This window comes from Odontesthes bonariensis, chromosome 17, assembly GCF_027942865.1.
Source record: "Odontesthes bonariensis isolate fOdoBon6 chromosome 17, fOdoBon6.hap1, whole genome shotgun sequence".
In the NCBI taxonomy this organism is placed as follows: Eukaryota; Metazoa; Chordata; class Actinopteri; order Atheriniformes; family Atherinopsidae; genus Odontesthes; species Odontesthes bonariensis.
In genome coordinates, this window is record NC_134522.1 from 1,836,394 (window position 1) to 1,852,596 (window position 16,203).

The following is a 16,203-nucleotide window of genomic DNA, read 5'->3' on the forward strand; positions in this document are numbered from 1 at the left end:
TATTTTCCAGGACTAAATAAAAACAGAAACATAAACGGACTGATTCTGTGGTGAATGTTTCCTAAAGATTTAATCAGGCGCTCAGTCAGCGGGGCGGAATTCTTCAGGGTTAATTGTGTGTTTTTTTTTTTTTTGCGCATTTAAATGACTCATTTTAATTTTGTGTCCACGTGCAATTGTGCTTTATGGCGTCCCTTTGTTGTGTCTCTGCGCGTGCACATTTAACGCGTTGGTTTAAAAGGGTCAAATATCATTAATGTTGCGGATTAAACGTTAACAATCAGAGAAATGTGAAGATCTCCGCGGCTCATCAGAAGCGGCTCTTATTCAGACACTACCGCCCCGCAAACCTTTGGAAAACGAGCACAAAGCGCGTGCAAGTGCAAAGTGTCCGGCACCGCGCGGTGCAGGTGTGGAGCCCCCCGGGTCACCCCCCAAACAGAAAGAAATCGCGCTCCAGCAGCAACGCGCTGACGGCGCGGATGACTTGAGCGACTCTGACCACTGCTGCCGTGCGCGCCACATGCCCGAGTGTGTGTGCGCGGGTGTGAGTGTGTGTGTGCGTGTTTGTGTGTGTGAAAGCTACCACTAGTCGCCCCCAGTGCTCTTCAGTCTCCACTCTCCCTTCTCACCGCAGACTGAACGTCACGTCCGCACTTGAACTTGAGTTTTCTCCCGTCGCAGAAGCCAGAGAGCCGCACACAGCCGCGCGCGCACACCGGGCATGCATGCGGGACTGCGCTATACGAGCACAAAGAGAGAAAAGAGGGTGACAGACCGTCCTCAGACCAGTGCTGGGCTTTGACTGGAAGAGTTAAAGTCTAACCCGCACCGCCCGGCCGGCAGCGTCAGCGCAGCGGCTAAAGTGCCCGCCGCCCCGCGACACCTCGGGAAGTGCCGAGAAGGAAACTGGATTCCTATTTTATTATTTCACACACCTTCACCCGTTAGCTGGCGTCCAGTCACCTGCTTTTCTCCAGCGCTGGGTGGCCGGACAGTGGACGCAGACACTGAGTGACCATCAGGAGGGGACTCGCCGCGCATCCATCCTCTCCGCTCCGCGCGTTTCTTCGCTCTCCTCTGAGGAATGGTGTGAAGAAAGCCGCGGAAGGAAGAGCCGGACTATCCCCCTCCCTCACCCACACCGCGACCGAACAAGTGAGGCGCTCCACCACTTTGGCACCGAGCTCCAAAGAGCGAGCGCCCCGGCGCCCAGCGCTGCGCCCCGGTTACCGCAGAGCGCAGCCGCCGCTGCCCGCCGAGGAGAGCTCCGCCGCGCACGGGTCACTTAGAGGGCCGCGTTTCGGGCCAGTGAGGAGCGGTCAGTTTGGGGTGCCCGGCACATTTTTTTGGGTCAGTTTGGCCAGTTACCGGAGCAGCAGCAGGAGGAGGAGGAGGAGGAGGAGGAGGAGAGCCGACCCTTCCAGCGCCGCTCTCCGGGCGATGCCAGTGTAAATGCCAGGGCGATGTCCCGACGCAAGCAGGGGAACCCGCAGCACCTGTCCCAGAGAGAAATTACACGTAAGTATACCTGCAACAGAAGCAATGTTTTGCCTTTTTTCACCTCTGCACCGACATGCTCAGAAGTTGAGAGTTTTTCTTTTCTTTTCTTTCTTCTTTCGGTGCGTAAAACTGAACATTTTCAGATTTGGAGAGTTTTGCCGAAGTGTCCCCTGAGGGCCAGTTTTCTCCTTGTCCTGATTTACTGACGAAAAATTAGACCGATGCTTTTAAAGTGCTTATCTGATCACCACAGATCCATAAATAACCCGCCATCACTGGAGCATATTTCCACAGAGTGAATAAATGTCTGTCCGCCGTTTCGACTCGCGGAGAGGATCCGTCCCGAGACGTGAACTCTTTATTTAAATTAAAGTTCGCTGTCATTTATGATGGGGGGAAATTACAAATAAACAATTTGATTAACATTTAAAATGAATTCTTCTTCGTCTGATTTAAGTATTAAATTAGATTTTTCTCCACGCGGACTTTATATTGTTTCTTCCCGGTGAACATTTACAGCAGATCCGGTTCATTCATTTTAAATGAAAACACAAAAGAAGTTCATTCTTAAAAAAAATGTAATTCCGATAAAATCTGTTTGTGTTTTTCACGGGTGAGAATGAGCTGTCAGCCTGACAGAAAGGCGATGGAAAAATAGATCCAAATAGATCCAGCAGCACGCGGCTGCCTCGGTGGCTCGTCCCCCGGAAACATCCCTCCTCGTGCCAGCCCGTCTGTCCCGTGCACGGTGTTTCTCTCTGCTTTCCCCTCCCTGGTTGTAATATTAATGGAATGTTTGGCTTATTTAACACCCCGCACGCGCGCACAGGGGTAAAAAAGAAGCATTTCTCTCACGAAGCAGGTCAGAAAGTGACGGCATTTAAAAAGGAAATGTTAAAGATTAATTTCATCTTTCCAGATGTTTCTTTTTCTTATTTTTTTTTGTGTCTTGACAGAAACTGATAAAAACAAAAGTGAAACGCGGCGGATTTATTTTCATATTTAAGAGCAAAAACAAACTCTGGATCTCTTTTTTTTGACAGTTTTCGCCTCCAAATTTCTCCGCGGTTGAAAATGTTCTTTTCTGGCCTCAGATCAGGTTTCCTGGCTGATGTGTCCTGACAGACCGTCAGCAGGGCACAGCTTCCACCTAAGGACAGCAACACATCCGTGCGTGCTCTGAACATTTTCACCGCGGAGGAACACTTATTGGTGATTTCTGCTTCTTTTCTTGAGCTTTTTTTTTCTTTTCTGGAGACTTTGTGATGCAGCCAGGTCACACGACGTGTCCACGCTCACCTCTGCAGCCTCGTGCACCCACATGCACATGCTTTCTGCTCTGCTGAAGGCCTGACAGTGTCACCCTTTCACACATATAATCACGCACTGCATGAGGGATGTCAACCCCCCCTCCTTTTTCAGCAAAAGAGCCACAACTTTGAGGTGTGTCAGCTTGTGAAACGGGTCACTTTGTGCACTCAGAGAGGTGAAAACACACCAAAAAGATGAACAGATAGTGAAGCAATCAGACAGATGAAGAAGCTTCCTGTTTGTGGCTGAGTTTGTGTCCACGCTGCAGGTTGGACGCGTCCGTCCGTTTGTCTGATTTATCAGCTCTCAGGCTGCAGCATGGTGCCGCACATTCCATCATTTATGTCCGAGAGAAGCTCCCCCAATTTATGATGCTCCAGAACACGCGTGTGCATGTGTGTGTGTGTGTGTGTATGTGGGCGAGCACGTCAGCGCACAAACACACGTATATGCTAATGCACACATGTGAATTCCCCCTCCCCAAAAATCTACATAATTCTTCCTGAGCTGCCAGGCGATAAAATCCATCTGACCCGGGTCTCAGTGCAGAGAATCTCTCATTTGAATTCTGTGAAACGACGTATATAAAAAAAACTGCGTTTGTTGTGCATGAATTCCACCTTTTTGGACTCTTTTTGTGGTGCAGTTCAGCTGCTGCAGGGAGGCAGCTGGAAAGGTGAGACGGATTTTTTCTCAAAAGCAGTTTGGTTGAGGCCTCAGAGTTGGGAGGATGCTCTCGCTCAGAGAGTTTTCTCAAACAATCCTCCTCTAATTCTTCTCCTCTCTCAGAAATCAATAAGGCTTTTGGACTCTCCATGAATACTGAGTGATGATTTGCATCTTTGTCGTGGCGTCGGCCTCCGTCGGTGGAAGTGGAACACCACATCCAGCTCTGTACACCTTCACCTAATTCTCGCTCGTTTCCTGCCGCGCTCAGATTAAAAGAATCCGAAGCTCGGCGGCAGCTTCTCCCTCAGAGACGCAAAAGAAACGGAGACGGTTTTGTTTTGTCAGATTCGCTGCATGCGCGTTAGAGACAGTTTACACCCGAAGCTGCTTCTCCCTTCGCTGTAAATAACCCCGGCACTCCTCCAGGAGGCTGATTTAGTGCGAGGAGACGCAAACAGGACGAAGCTTTCATTGTATCCGCACACACACACGCACACACACACACACACACACTCAGGCTGAGGGCTGCGTGTAAATTGCAGTCGCCCACTTGAGATGCATGTTTCCCTTTGGCTTGTCAAACAGCCGTGCACCCTGCTGGGCCGAGGTCTTTGTTAGAGGCAGAGGAAGCCTGCAGACGAGGTGCCTTTAAAAACCAAAATGCATCTCCATCGCTGTGTCGCATTGAGCGGATTGGAATGAACACATCGCGGTTCTTTGTTTTCATAAATGTGGTCCGGTTTTATGGGCTTAAATGGTTTGTTCAGTGAAACAGCAGAAATGTGTGTGTGTGTGTGTGTGTGTGTGTGTGTGTGTGTGTGTGCTCTGAAACACACGCTGCTCTGATTAGTTTAAATGCTATATTTAAGAAAGCAGTCGGCCACAATCTCACGCCTCGCCGCAAATAACGTTTTATTTCTTCTAATTTGAGCGGACTGATCCTTTAATTGACAGTTTGTGCAGCTTTTTCATTTCTTTTCTTTTCTTTTTTTTCTTGGAAACATTTCGTTTTGAGAGCTCAGGACAAGTTTCCAGATCCTTTAAAAAAGCATGCCTGAACTCATTTTGTTGATCAGGAGGCTGCACACACACACTCACACACACTCACATGCACACACACACACATGCACACACACGCACACACACACGTGCACACACATACACACACACACACACACACACACACACACACACACACACACACACACACACACGTGCACACTCCTGCATACCAGAGTGTGGCTTTGCTCAGCTGCCTGTCTGTCGGCGGCTCGTCCTCCTTTGCCTCCTCCTCGGTCTGTCTGTCTGCTAGGGGGAGCTCTCAGGCTGTCAGTGCTGCATCGCTCTGCCACTGAGAAGGGCAGCAGTGTGTGTGCACGTGCGTGTGCACGTGTGTGTGTGTGTTAATCAGATGACATCAGTGCTGGAAGACCACATTCACCTCTTTAACTGTCAGCAGCTGCACACCGTGTACTTCACTGTCTGTGACACTTCTTATTTACAGTGAATGCTGTCAGAGTGACTGACTGATGCAGCATCTGTGTGCATGTGTGTGTGCATGTGTGTGTGCACGTGTGTGTGTGTAGTTTATTTAGCCAGATGAAAGTATCAATAACACTTAACAAAATGTTTTCAAAATCAAATCCAGACAAATGCATGTTTGGGTTGAACTTGATGGATCCTAATTTAAAGGAAATCTTTATAAAGGCAGACCTAACGAGTGTAAAATGTTAAAAGCGAGCCCCATAACTGGCTAGAAACGGGCCCCACTGTGACTGAAAAACTTAACGTGTAAAATAAAGTTTCAAATTGTGTTTATTGAAAGGGATTTTTTTATATCAAGATTTTTTTTTGGGACTTGCCTGATTTTTTTCATAGTTCTAGTACCACTAGAAAGGGTGGACCCCACAACTCACCAAACTCATTTTGGTCCTGCAGTGGGAGGTTAACAAGAACGTGTGTGTGTGTGTATCTAATTTATTTAGCCAGATGAAAGTATCAATAACACTTAACAAAATTTTTCAAAATCAAATCCAGACAAATGCATGTTTGGGTTGAACTTGATGGATCCTAATTTAAAGGAAATCTTTATGAAGGCAGACCTAACGAGTGTAAAATGTTAAAAGCGAGCCCCATGACTGGCTAGAAAAATGTGTGTAAAGGTGTTAAAAAGTTTAGAAACGGGCTCCACATGTGACTGAAAAACTTAACATGTAAAATAAAGTTTCAAATTGTGTTTATTGAAAGGGATTTTTGGGACTTGCCTGATTTTTTTCATAGTTCTAGGACCACTAGAAAGGGTGGACCCCACAACTCACCAGAGTCTTGTTGGTCCTGCAGTGGGAGGTTAACAAGGATGTGTGTGTGTCTTTTTTTCAAAATCAAATCCAGACAAATGCATGTTTGGGTTGAACTTGATGGATCCTAATTTAAAGGAAATCTTTATAAAGGCAGACCCAACGAGTATGAAATGTTAAAAGCGAGCCCCATGACTGGCTAGAAACGGGACCACTAGAAAGGGTGGACCCCACAACTCACCAAACTCATGGCGGTCCTGCAGTGGGAGGTGAACAAGGATGTGTGTGTGTGTGTGTGTGGCCAAAATATTTACTTGTGATCAGTCTCTGTTTGTAGTGATGATTCACACACACTTTACCTTCTGATCATCCCTGTTATTCATCTGTCATCTGCTGCTTATTAAAGCAAATTATATATATTTCACAGAGCTGAAAGACTATTTAGATCCACTCTAAAATCAGGTTGTATGTCTGAGGAGCGCTCCATTCCCACCCCAGCGCCTCCCGAGCATCCCCACCTGAAACCAGCGATCTGACTGTGTTTGACGAAAGCGTTTATCTTGGGACAGACGTGAATTTCAACAGGTTTTCCGCTTAAAAACCGGCGCAAATGAATGCACATTAGTGTTATCTTAGGTACTAAAGTTCTTTGCCTTTTCTTTTATCTCTCTGTGGGTGAAACAGAGGTGTTAAGTCTGCTGAAAAAAAGTATTTTTGGTTTTGATAGCTGAACAGGAAATGAGAGGAAACGAGAGGACGATGGCTCGAACCCGTAAACACCTGCCAAGCAGAACGCCTCCGTGCAACTTGTGCACGAGTGTAAATATCTCACAGCCATTATCCAAAACCTCAGAGTTTATAAATCCACTTCTCATATCTTACAACTATTAACTGAAACATGGGCGTCGCACCCGTGGGGGATGGGGGGTGTTTCGACATGATGATTTCACCTTTTTGAATTTTCAGTGACCAAATAAAGTTTTAACAAATCATAAAATTTGTTTTAAAGACTCTGTACCCTCTTTAGAATAATTCCATCCAGATTTGAGTAGTGTAACTATTGTAGTTTCCATACAGGACCCAGTTCAGGGTGATCAAAATGCAAAAAAATGCAGTAAAATGGCCCTCTTTTGCATTTTTACAAATCAGAAAAAGGTTTCACAAATCCCAAACAAGGTTTTAATGAATCTATAGCCTCTTTAGAATAATTATATCCAGATTTGAGCAGTGTAACTATTGTAGTTTCCATACAGGTTCCAGTTTAGGACTATCAAAATGCAAAAAAAAATGCAGTGAAATGGCCCTTTATGCCCATCCATTTAAATCGCGAATCGGATGCCAACTTCAGCGTCGTGTCTCTGGGCTTGATGTGGCGCTCATGTAACACCCCTACATTTAAAATCCACCCTTGACCTGAAACCTCAGAGTTTATAAATCCACTTTCTCCACGTCTGACTGGTGAAAAAACGACTGTAAAGTTTCAGATGCTCGTGTGTGCGTCCCATTCTCACATCCAGCTGATAAAGAGTAATCTTTGTGTTTGTGTGTGTGGCATGTGCAGCTTTACCCACCAGACTTATAGAAACACATCAGGAGCCCTTTCCATCGGCAACAAACAGGAAACTTTCAGAGGTGTTTGGCGTGTTTTTGTGCAGGAACAACGATATTTGATCAGAATATGAACTCGAACCACAGAAAAAAGCACCTTTTGGGCTGTTTGATTATGCTGATTTCTACTTTTTCTTCTTCTTGAGTTGCACACCAACTCTGGGCTTCACTTGTTTGCAGTAAACACGGGTTTGAGTTTGCCTCATCGGGCAGTTTTCCAGCTTCATTTGTAGTAGATTCATAAGATATAAACTGGATGTTGCGTGTAAATTTGATAGAATTTTTGTTTTGTGGATCGGATCCAGTTGATCAGTGCGCCTCACACACAGGAAGGCAGCTGCATGTTTCAGCTCTTTTATCACATCACCACAGCGGCTGATGTCTCCGATGAGCTGGAGTTCACGGTGTGTGTGTGTGCGCGTTCTTGTACTTATTGTTGAGTGAGGACCGACTCAAGTTTGTAACCAACAAAGTGAGGACATTTTGGCCGGTCCTCACTTTGTTTCGCTCTAGGCAAGGCAAGTTTATCTGTACAGCACAATTCAACTACAAGGCGATTCAAAGTGCTTTACAGAGACATTAAAATAGTAGAAATAAAAAGCACGATTTAAATAAAAAATAAATAAATAAATAAATAAAAAGAAAGAAAGAAAGAAATAAGAACAATAGATAAAATTAGATATAATCAGGAGTTAAAATGTGATTAAGTTTTGAGCTTTATTCAAACGCAGCTGAAAATAGGTGTGTCTTCAGCCTGGACTTAAACACACTGAGTGTTTCAGCTGATCTGAGGCTTTCTGGGAGTTTGTTCCAGACATGTGGAGCATAGAAGCTGAACGCAGCTCCTCCATGTCTGGTTCTGACTCTGGGAACTGATGGAAGACCGGATCCAGATGAGCTGAGGGGTCTGGAAGGTTCATACTGGGTCAGGAGGTCACTGATGCATTCTGGTCCTGGACCATTCAGAGCTTTATAGAGCAGCATCAGAACTTTAAAGTCTGTCTTCTGATGGACAGGCAGCTGGTGTAAAGACCTCAGAGCTCTAGATGACCCCCTCAGGTTATATGGATGCTATCCTCTAATTTTCTCAGTAGGACCTTGTTGATTGCACTTGGCGACCGACCGAATCGATGTCTAAGGTCTCACTCCAATCAGCCGAGTCACACCAATGGCAATGGACATACTAAAAATGATTTAGTATCTGAACCTGTTGAGAAATAATGATTATTTCTGATCCAATGATGTGTAATAACTGAACTTTTTTTTTAAGTGAGACCATTTTTTTTTCATGATGACCACGTGACGGTCTCGTCTGGTCCAATCCTGTCACTGCTTGGTGCTCGGTTCTCCTCATGGCTGAACTTGTATTTGAATTTTTAAAAAATAACTTGTTAAATGAAAAAGTCTTGAAAACAAATGGTTTTCAGTCGGATTTCATATGAAACGAGCTTTTTTTTTGACATTTGAAGAGGTTTTTAAGCTAATTTCAAGATCACTTTTATCTCAAAAGTCCTAAATATCACATCTTATTTCAAGAAATCTTGACAAGCCGATTTTCACTAATTCCATTGGCAGATTTTTTTGCTCATTTCAAGCAAAAACATCTTTTATTTGTTGTTTTTCTTACTTATTTTTGGAGGGGCATTTTTTTCCAGTGTTGTTGGAAGACAATACATCTGGAATATCTTGTTACGTGAAAAAGTCTTGAAAACAAATTGTTTTGAGTCACATATCATATGAAACAAGATTTTTTTTGTTTTGAGTCATTAAAATTGAAGATTAAAATCTTTTTCTGAATCTGTAGCAGTGTATCGGATCACTATGTCACCGAGTGTCTGGAATGACACTTTGTTTGTTTCTAAGTGAAGTAGAAATACCGGTCCTCACTTTGTGAGTGGTTTCATTCGGTCCTTACTCAGCATTAAGTGTGACTGTGTGTGTGTGTGTGTGTGTATGTGTGTGTGTGTGTGCACTGCAAAAAATATGGGTCTTCAAACAAGATAAAAAACACTAAAACTAAGGGAAAAGGTACTCAAAACAAGTGAAAAAAAATCTGTCCATGCAGCAAGATGATTTGACTTGGCAAGATTTCTTAAATTAAGATTGTAGGGGTCTTGTTTCTAGATTTAACAAAGGCAATTTTGTGAACAAACATTTGTCATATGCTTAAAATCCAAGGAATAAAGTGTGTTTTCAGAATATTTTCTGTGTGACTCTTGAATCGAGCATGTTGAGTTTGTTATTGAATCTTAAAACAAGATTTATTTTGATGAGACTTTGGAGGAGAAACGTAATACATCTTATTTTAAGTGTTAATTGTCTCATTTTATGATTCCCTGCCTGTTTGAGACAAAAAAAGTCAAGTTTTGCTTGATATAAGATTATACTGTTGAAGACTTAAAATAAGAAATTAATTCTTAAAACAAGAAAAAATATCTAGCACTTCTAAATGTAAGGTTTTTTTTCTTGGTAAGAACCAAATCATTTGCAGTGTGTGTGTGTGTGTGTGTGTGTGTGTGTGTGTTGGGGGGGTCAGTGTGACGCCGGGTTGGGCTTCTTCCAGGTCAGTTAACCGGCTTCATTCTCTCTAATGTTTATTAGCGGGGAAACACGCTCGCAACTGTACACGGCCGATCGTCTCAGCCGAGGACAGATGGCTGCAGCCCGCAGGCCTCACGTGCACGTGAAACACACGTGTGCGCACGTACGCACGCCCAGAAACACGGACAAACATGTCGTGGCACGTCTGCACCTGCACGCGCTTCCTGTCGCTGTGGCAACGCGATGTAAGAGCAGATGCTGGCGCTGGAGTTTCGGCCGTCCTGTAGGTTATTTTTTGTGTTTTCACAGCGAAAAGGCAGCGAGTTGATCACCTGCGTGTTTTACGAGCCGTCCTCCAGCAGGTAGACGGCGAGGTGGGCCGCTCCATCTGGAGCCTGACATCCCGAATCTGTTTGCATTTCTAACATGGAGGCTGAGACAAATGGCCAAGCTGCTGCTAATCCATCATCTATTAGAGCAGAGAGGCTGTGATGAGGAGGAGGACGGCGAGCTGCTTCTTCATCATCATTAGTTTTCTGGGTCTCTTCTCCACAAACCTCCCAGACCTCTCCACTCCTTCCCTTCGGTGGTCTGTTGGTGTTTGTTAGTCCACCATGTGGGCCGCCTGCTGGCTGTTTCCATCGGTCCAAACCGGCCCAAATCAATCAGTTCTGGCTCTGAAACAGGACTGAAGGTTCACACTCAGATCCATACGTGCAGCCTGGTTATGATCCACCTCAGCAGCTTTTTACATGACCCGACGACAACCACACTGGAAAAAATCAAAGTCTTACCAAGTATATTTGTCTCATTTCTAGTCCAAATATCTCATTACACTTAATATCAGACACAACTGGCTAACAAGTTCTATTTCAGCCAGATATAGGGACTTGTTTGAAGACAATACATCTGGAATATCTTGTTAAATGAAAAAGTCTTGAAAACAAATTGTTTTGAGTCACATATCATATGAAACAAGCTTTTTTTTTTCATTTGAAGAGGTTTTTAAGCTAATTTCAAGATCACTTTTATCTCAAAAGACCTAAATATCACATCTTATTTCAAGAAATCTTGACAAGCCGATTTTCACTAGTTCCATCGGCAGATTTTTTTGCTTATTTCAAGCAAAAACGTCTTTTATTTGTTGTTTTTCTTACTTATTTTTGGAGGGGCATTTTTTCCAGTGCTATATCTGGCTGAAATAGAACTTGTTAGGCAGTTGTGTCTCATATTAAGTGTAATGAGATATTTTGACTAGAAATGAGACAAATATACTTGGTAAGACTTTGATTTTTTTCCAGTGAGCAATTGTGCGTCCAGTTGTGACCCCTGATAATTCAGATTTATTTAACTCACATCCTGCAAATCCAACTGTAAATATGCACAAAGTCAAATTTAAGTCATGGAAAAAAAATCCCAGGATTTCAATGCTGGCTTTCCCAAAGAGAACTGGAGATGGTTTTAATGTTGTGGCTCTCATTTAGCCCAAACCTGGCCTGTTCTATCTACTGCCTAACAAGTTCTATTTCAGCCAGATATAGGGACTTGTTTGAAGACAATACATCTGGAATATCTTGTTAAATGAAAAAGTCTTGAAAACAAATTGTTTTGAGTCACATATCATATGAAACAAGCTTTTTTTTACATTTTGAAGAGGTTTTTAAGCTAATTTCAAGATCACTTTTATCTCAAAAGTCCTAAATATCACATTTTATTTCAAGAAATCTTGACACGCCGATTTTCACTAGTTCCATTGGCAGATTTTTTTGCTTATTTCAAGCAGAAACGTCTTTTATTTGTTGTTTTTTTAACTTATTTTTAGAGGGGCATTTTTTCCAGTGCAGCTGACTTTGTTCAGTTATTTGCTTAGAGCCAATCACACGCGTGCATTTCATTCTTTTAAATTCTCCTTTCCCTCAGAAAATAATACACTTATGACCGTATTCTGAATATGGATTTGACATGTAAACAAAGTCAAAGTTCAAACAGAAACCGGTGGTCTTACACATTGATTGTGGCACTGTTTTGGTGGGTTCATTGAGCAAGAAATGAATAAGATTCTGTCCACTAATAGAAATAATGACCCCTCATATCTGCTACTTTGTCCATTACTGACAGATTTAAGAGAAAACTTGCCATACGCTTGCTTTCTGTGCTTGAAAGTGTATTCTTTTGAACTGGATAATGGATAAAGCCCCATCTAAGGCTCAATGGCACAGGGTGATACTGGAATATGTTGCTTTGGGCCATCTGACGTGTAAATTACAGCAAAGATGATGCTTTCTGTAAAACATGGGAACCCTTTTGGTCATTTATTGGTTTGAATATCTCAGTATCATAGCTGAGAATGACACCCGACCATTTAATTTATACATTTTTGTTTCTGTGCACCTTTCTTTGATCGTGTGACTGTATCGTGCATGGCAGTGTACACTTGGTTTATTTTGATTGCTCATCTTATTTATATGGGATGACTCCGGAATCTCTCACCTGTATGAAACTAAATCTGAATTTGAACTTGAAATCACCCCACTGTTTAGATCTCGACCGTGGGACCTCTAAAAGAAGCTGACCCGAAGAGCGCAGGGCTCTACCGCAGTTGCGAAAAGTTAAAATGTCCGACAGATAAGAAGGTGCCGAGCCATAAGTGGCGTTAAAAACAAACAACAGGAGTTTAAAATCGATTCTGAATCGGACCGGAAGATTGATGGAGCATTCCTTGGCTTCATTCATGTTGTTATTGCTTCATCTGAGGTAGTTTGTGAGGAATACGAGTGTTTCAGAGGGCGGCTGACACCCGGCCGCCTGCTGAACGAACACTTATATTCAGAAGGTTGCAGAGATGGGGACTCGAGTCACTGTGACTTGAATGACTTGAGTGTTAAGCATCTAGCATAACTTCCAACTTTGTTCGTCATTTGAAGATCCATTCTGACCAGCAAGTGCTCGTTAAATTAGCTAATATTATCCTGTTAGCCTAGCCGGTAGTTAGCTAACGTTAGCTTGATATGATACGGGGTGGACAGGTTGGACACATTGGCCAATGATGTTTACTGACAGTTATTTATATCTTTGTGTTTTCACTTTATTAAGATCAGATTCTGCAGGTAAAACTGCAATAATAAGGTGACTTTGACTTGACCAAGAAAAAATTACTTGAGACTTGAAAGCTAAGACTTGAGACTTACTTGGGACTTGGAAGCTAAGACTTGGGACTTACTTGGGACTTGGAAGCTAAGACTTGGGACTTACTTTGGACTTGGAAGCTAAGACTTGAGACTTACTTGGGACTTGGAAGCTAAGACTTGGGACTTACTTTGGACTTGGAAGCTAAGACTTGAGACTTACTTGAGACTTGAAAGCTAAGACTTGGGACTTACTTGAGACTTGCACATGTGTGACTTGGTCCCATCTCTGGAAGGTTGTCAGAATGTTTGGATTATTCTGATAAATTCTAAAGAAATCCTCTTCATCTGAACCAGGCTAACGTTAACACGTCTTTTCCTTCTTCTCTTCAGCGGAAGTCGAGCATCCAGATGGCGCTCTGCTCCCCGTCACGCCGCCCCCCCACCCGCTCGGCCTTGCCCCCCACCCGCTCGGCCTTCCTCTGGACCCCAGCTTGGCCCACTCGTTGCCGCCCGGCCTCCACGCCGACCACGACCTGCTGACCTGCGGCCAGTGCCAGATGACCTTCCCGCTGGGCGACATCCTCCTCTTCATCGAGCACAAGAAGAAGCAGTGCCAGACGCCGCCGCTGCCCGGCAGCTGCTACGACAAGATGAACGACCGAGGAGGGGGAGGCGGCCTGCGGAGCCTCCGCCACTACGTCCAGCGGGCGGAGCTACGGAAGGTGGTGGAGCCGGTGGAGATCGGCATCCAGGTGACGCCGGAGGAGGAGGAGGTGGGGCGGCGGCGGGAAGGCGGTGGGAGGGGAGAGAAGACGCCCACCAAAGGAATTTGCCCCAAGCAGGAGAACACCCCGGCAGGTAGACACCACCACCAACACACCCCCTCTCTCATTTTAGGGAAATGTGCTTTCTTTGCTTTCTGTTAAAGAGATAAAACTGATCCTGATGTCTTTATGATGAATAAAACCACAAACTAAAGTTTTAAACACATAAAACGGTCAGAAACACGGAGGAAGAAAATGAATATTCCACGTTTAAAGCCTCCCCGGAGAAGCAGATGGAGCGCTAACCCCGCTGGTGGCTGGCAAAGTTCTGCTGTTTTCACCACAACAATCAGAGAAACTTGCAATGTTTGGTCTGCGCGATGATGCAGAATCTGTTGTCTTTATGCGTCATACGTCTGTTCATGCTCACATTCTGCAGAAAGTTTGTCCTCCTCTCTCTGTGCTGCATCACAGATCTTTGTGGCCGCACTTTCTGAAACATTTCAAGCTATTTAAGAGCATTTACCGCATTTCACGATGACTTTTTTCTACCAGAAATAGTTCCAGCATGACCTCTTTAACACCACAACTTGTAGCTTTTTTTTTTGCATTAAACAAACAAGACGGAGCGTATTCATCATCCAGCTTTAGAGGAGTGGAAAAGCCCCAGTGAGACCTCTCCTTCCAGTCTTTAAACTAAGCCAAGTTCGACTTTATTTATTTATTTGAACTTTCATTTATTTATTGCTCAGGAAGATTCTCCAGCGAGTGAAACGACCCAGAAGTGTCTGAGCAGCAGCCGGGAGGAGGGCTTTTCCAGTTATTCAAATGTGAAAAAGGGGCTTCAGCGCTTCCTTTATTATCTGTAGGAAACACAAGTGTCCTTTTGTTCAAGGAGATGTAGGAAGGATGCAGGATACAGGAAGGATGTAGGAAGGATGCAGGATACAGGAAGGATGTAGGAAGGATGCAGGATACAGGAAGGATGTAGGAAGGATGCAGGAAGGATGCAGGATACAGGAAGGATGCAGGAAGGATGCAGGATACAGGAAGGATGTAGGAAGGATGCAGGATACAGGAAGGATGCAGGAAGGATGTAGGAAGGATGCAGGATACAGGAAGGATGCAGGATACAGGAAGGATGCAGGATACAGGAAGGATGCAGGAAGGATGCAGGATACAGGAAGGATGAAGGAAGGATTCAGGAAGGATGCAGGATACAGGAAGGATGTAGGAAGGATGCAGGATACAGGAAGGATACAGGAAGGATGCAGGATACAGGAAGGATGTAGGATACAGGAAGGATGTAGGAAGGATGCAGGATACAGGAAGGATGTAGGAAGGATGCAGGATACAGGAAGGATACAGGAAGGATGCAGGATACAGGAAGGATACAGGAAGGATACAGGAAGGATGCAGGATACAGGAAGGATGCAGGATACAGGAAGGATGCAGGATACAGGAAGGATACAGGAAGGATGCAGGATACAGGAAGGATGCAGGATACAGGAAGGATGCAGGATACAGGAAGGATACAGGAAGGATGCAGGATACAGGAAGGATGCAGGATACAGGAAGGATGTAGGATACAGGAAGGATGCAGGAAGGATGCAGGATACAGGAAGGATGCAGGATACAGGAAGGATGTAGGATACAGGAAGGATACAGGAAGGATGCAGGATACAGGAAGGATGCAGGATACAGGAAGGATGCAGGATACAGGAAGGATACAGGAAGGATGCAGGATACAGGAAGGATGTAGGAAGGATGCAGGATACAGGAAGGATGTAGGAAGGATGCAGGAAGGATGCAGGATACAGAAAGGATGTAGGAAGGATGTAGGAAGGATGCAGGATACAGGAAGGATACAGGAAGGATGCAGGATACAGGAAGGATGTAGGAAGGATGCAGGAAGGATGCAGGATACAGAAAGGATGTAGGAAGGATGTAGGAAGGATGCAGGATACAGGAAGGATGCAGGAAGGCCTGTTACCAAATCTATATATGACGTTATAATGACGTATAATATTTTACAGTGCATGGATATATCTATCTATCTATCTATCTATCTATCTATCTATCTATCTATCTATCTATCTATCTATCTATCTATCTATCTATCTATCTATCTATCTATCTATCTATCTATATCTATATATCTTTATATCTTTATCTTCATATCTTTCTCTCTATATCTTTATATCTTTATCTCTATATCTTTATATCTTTATATCTTTATCTCTTTATCTTTATATTTCTTTATCTTTATATCTTTACATCTTTACATCTTTGTATCTGTAGATGGATGTCTGTGTGGTTGGATTCTCTCGGTTCATAAAACTGACCCGCTCAGCAGCAGCTCTGCTGATACTTTTGTTTTGT

General features: G+C 43.9%; 1 protein-coding gene across 2 annotated transcripts in view; it reads left to right on the plus strand.

The window, feature by feature from the left end:
• Positions 1-562: 562 nt before the first annotated feature.
• The window catches only part of bcl11ba (BCL11 transcription factor B a), a 63,440-nt gene continuing 47,799 nt past the window's right edge, over positions 563-16,203 (plus strand). The window contains exons 1-2 of one of the 2 annotated variants that reach the window (XM_075447869.1): positions 563-1,521; positions 13,448-13,915. In XM_075447869.1, the coding sequence (XP_075303984.1) occupies positions 1,467-1,521; positions 13,448-13,915 (523 nt within the window). In that variant the 5' untranslated portion in view covers positions 563-1,466. The remainder of the gene's footprint in view (positions 1,522-13,447; positions 13,916-16,203) is intronic. The other variant, XM_075447868.1, reaches the window with a different exon arrangement.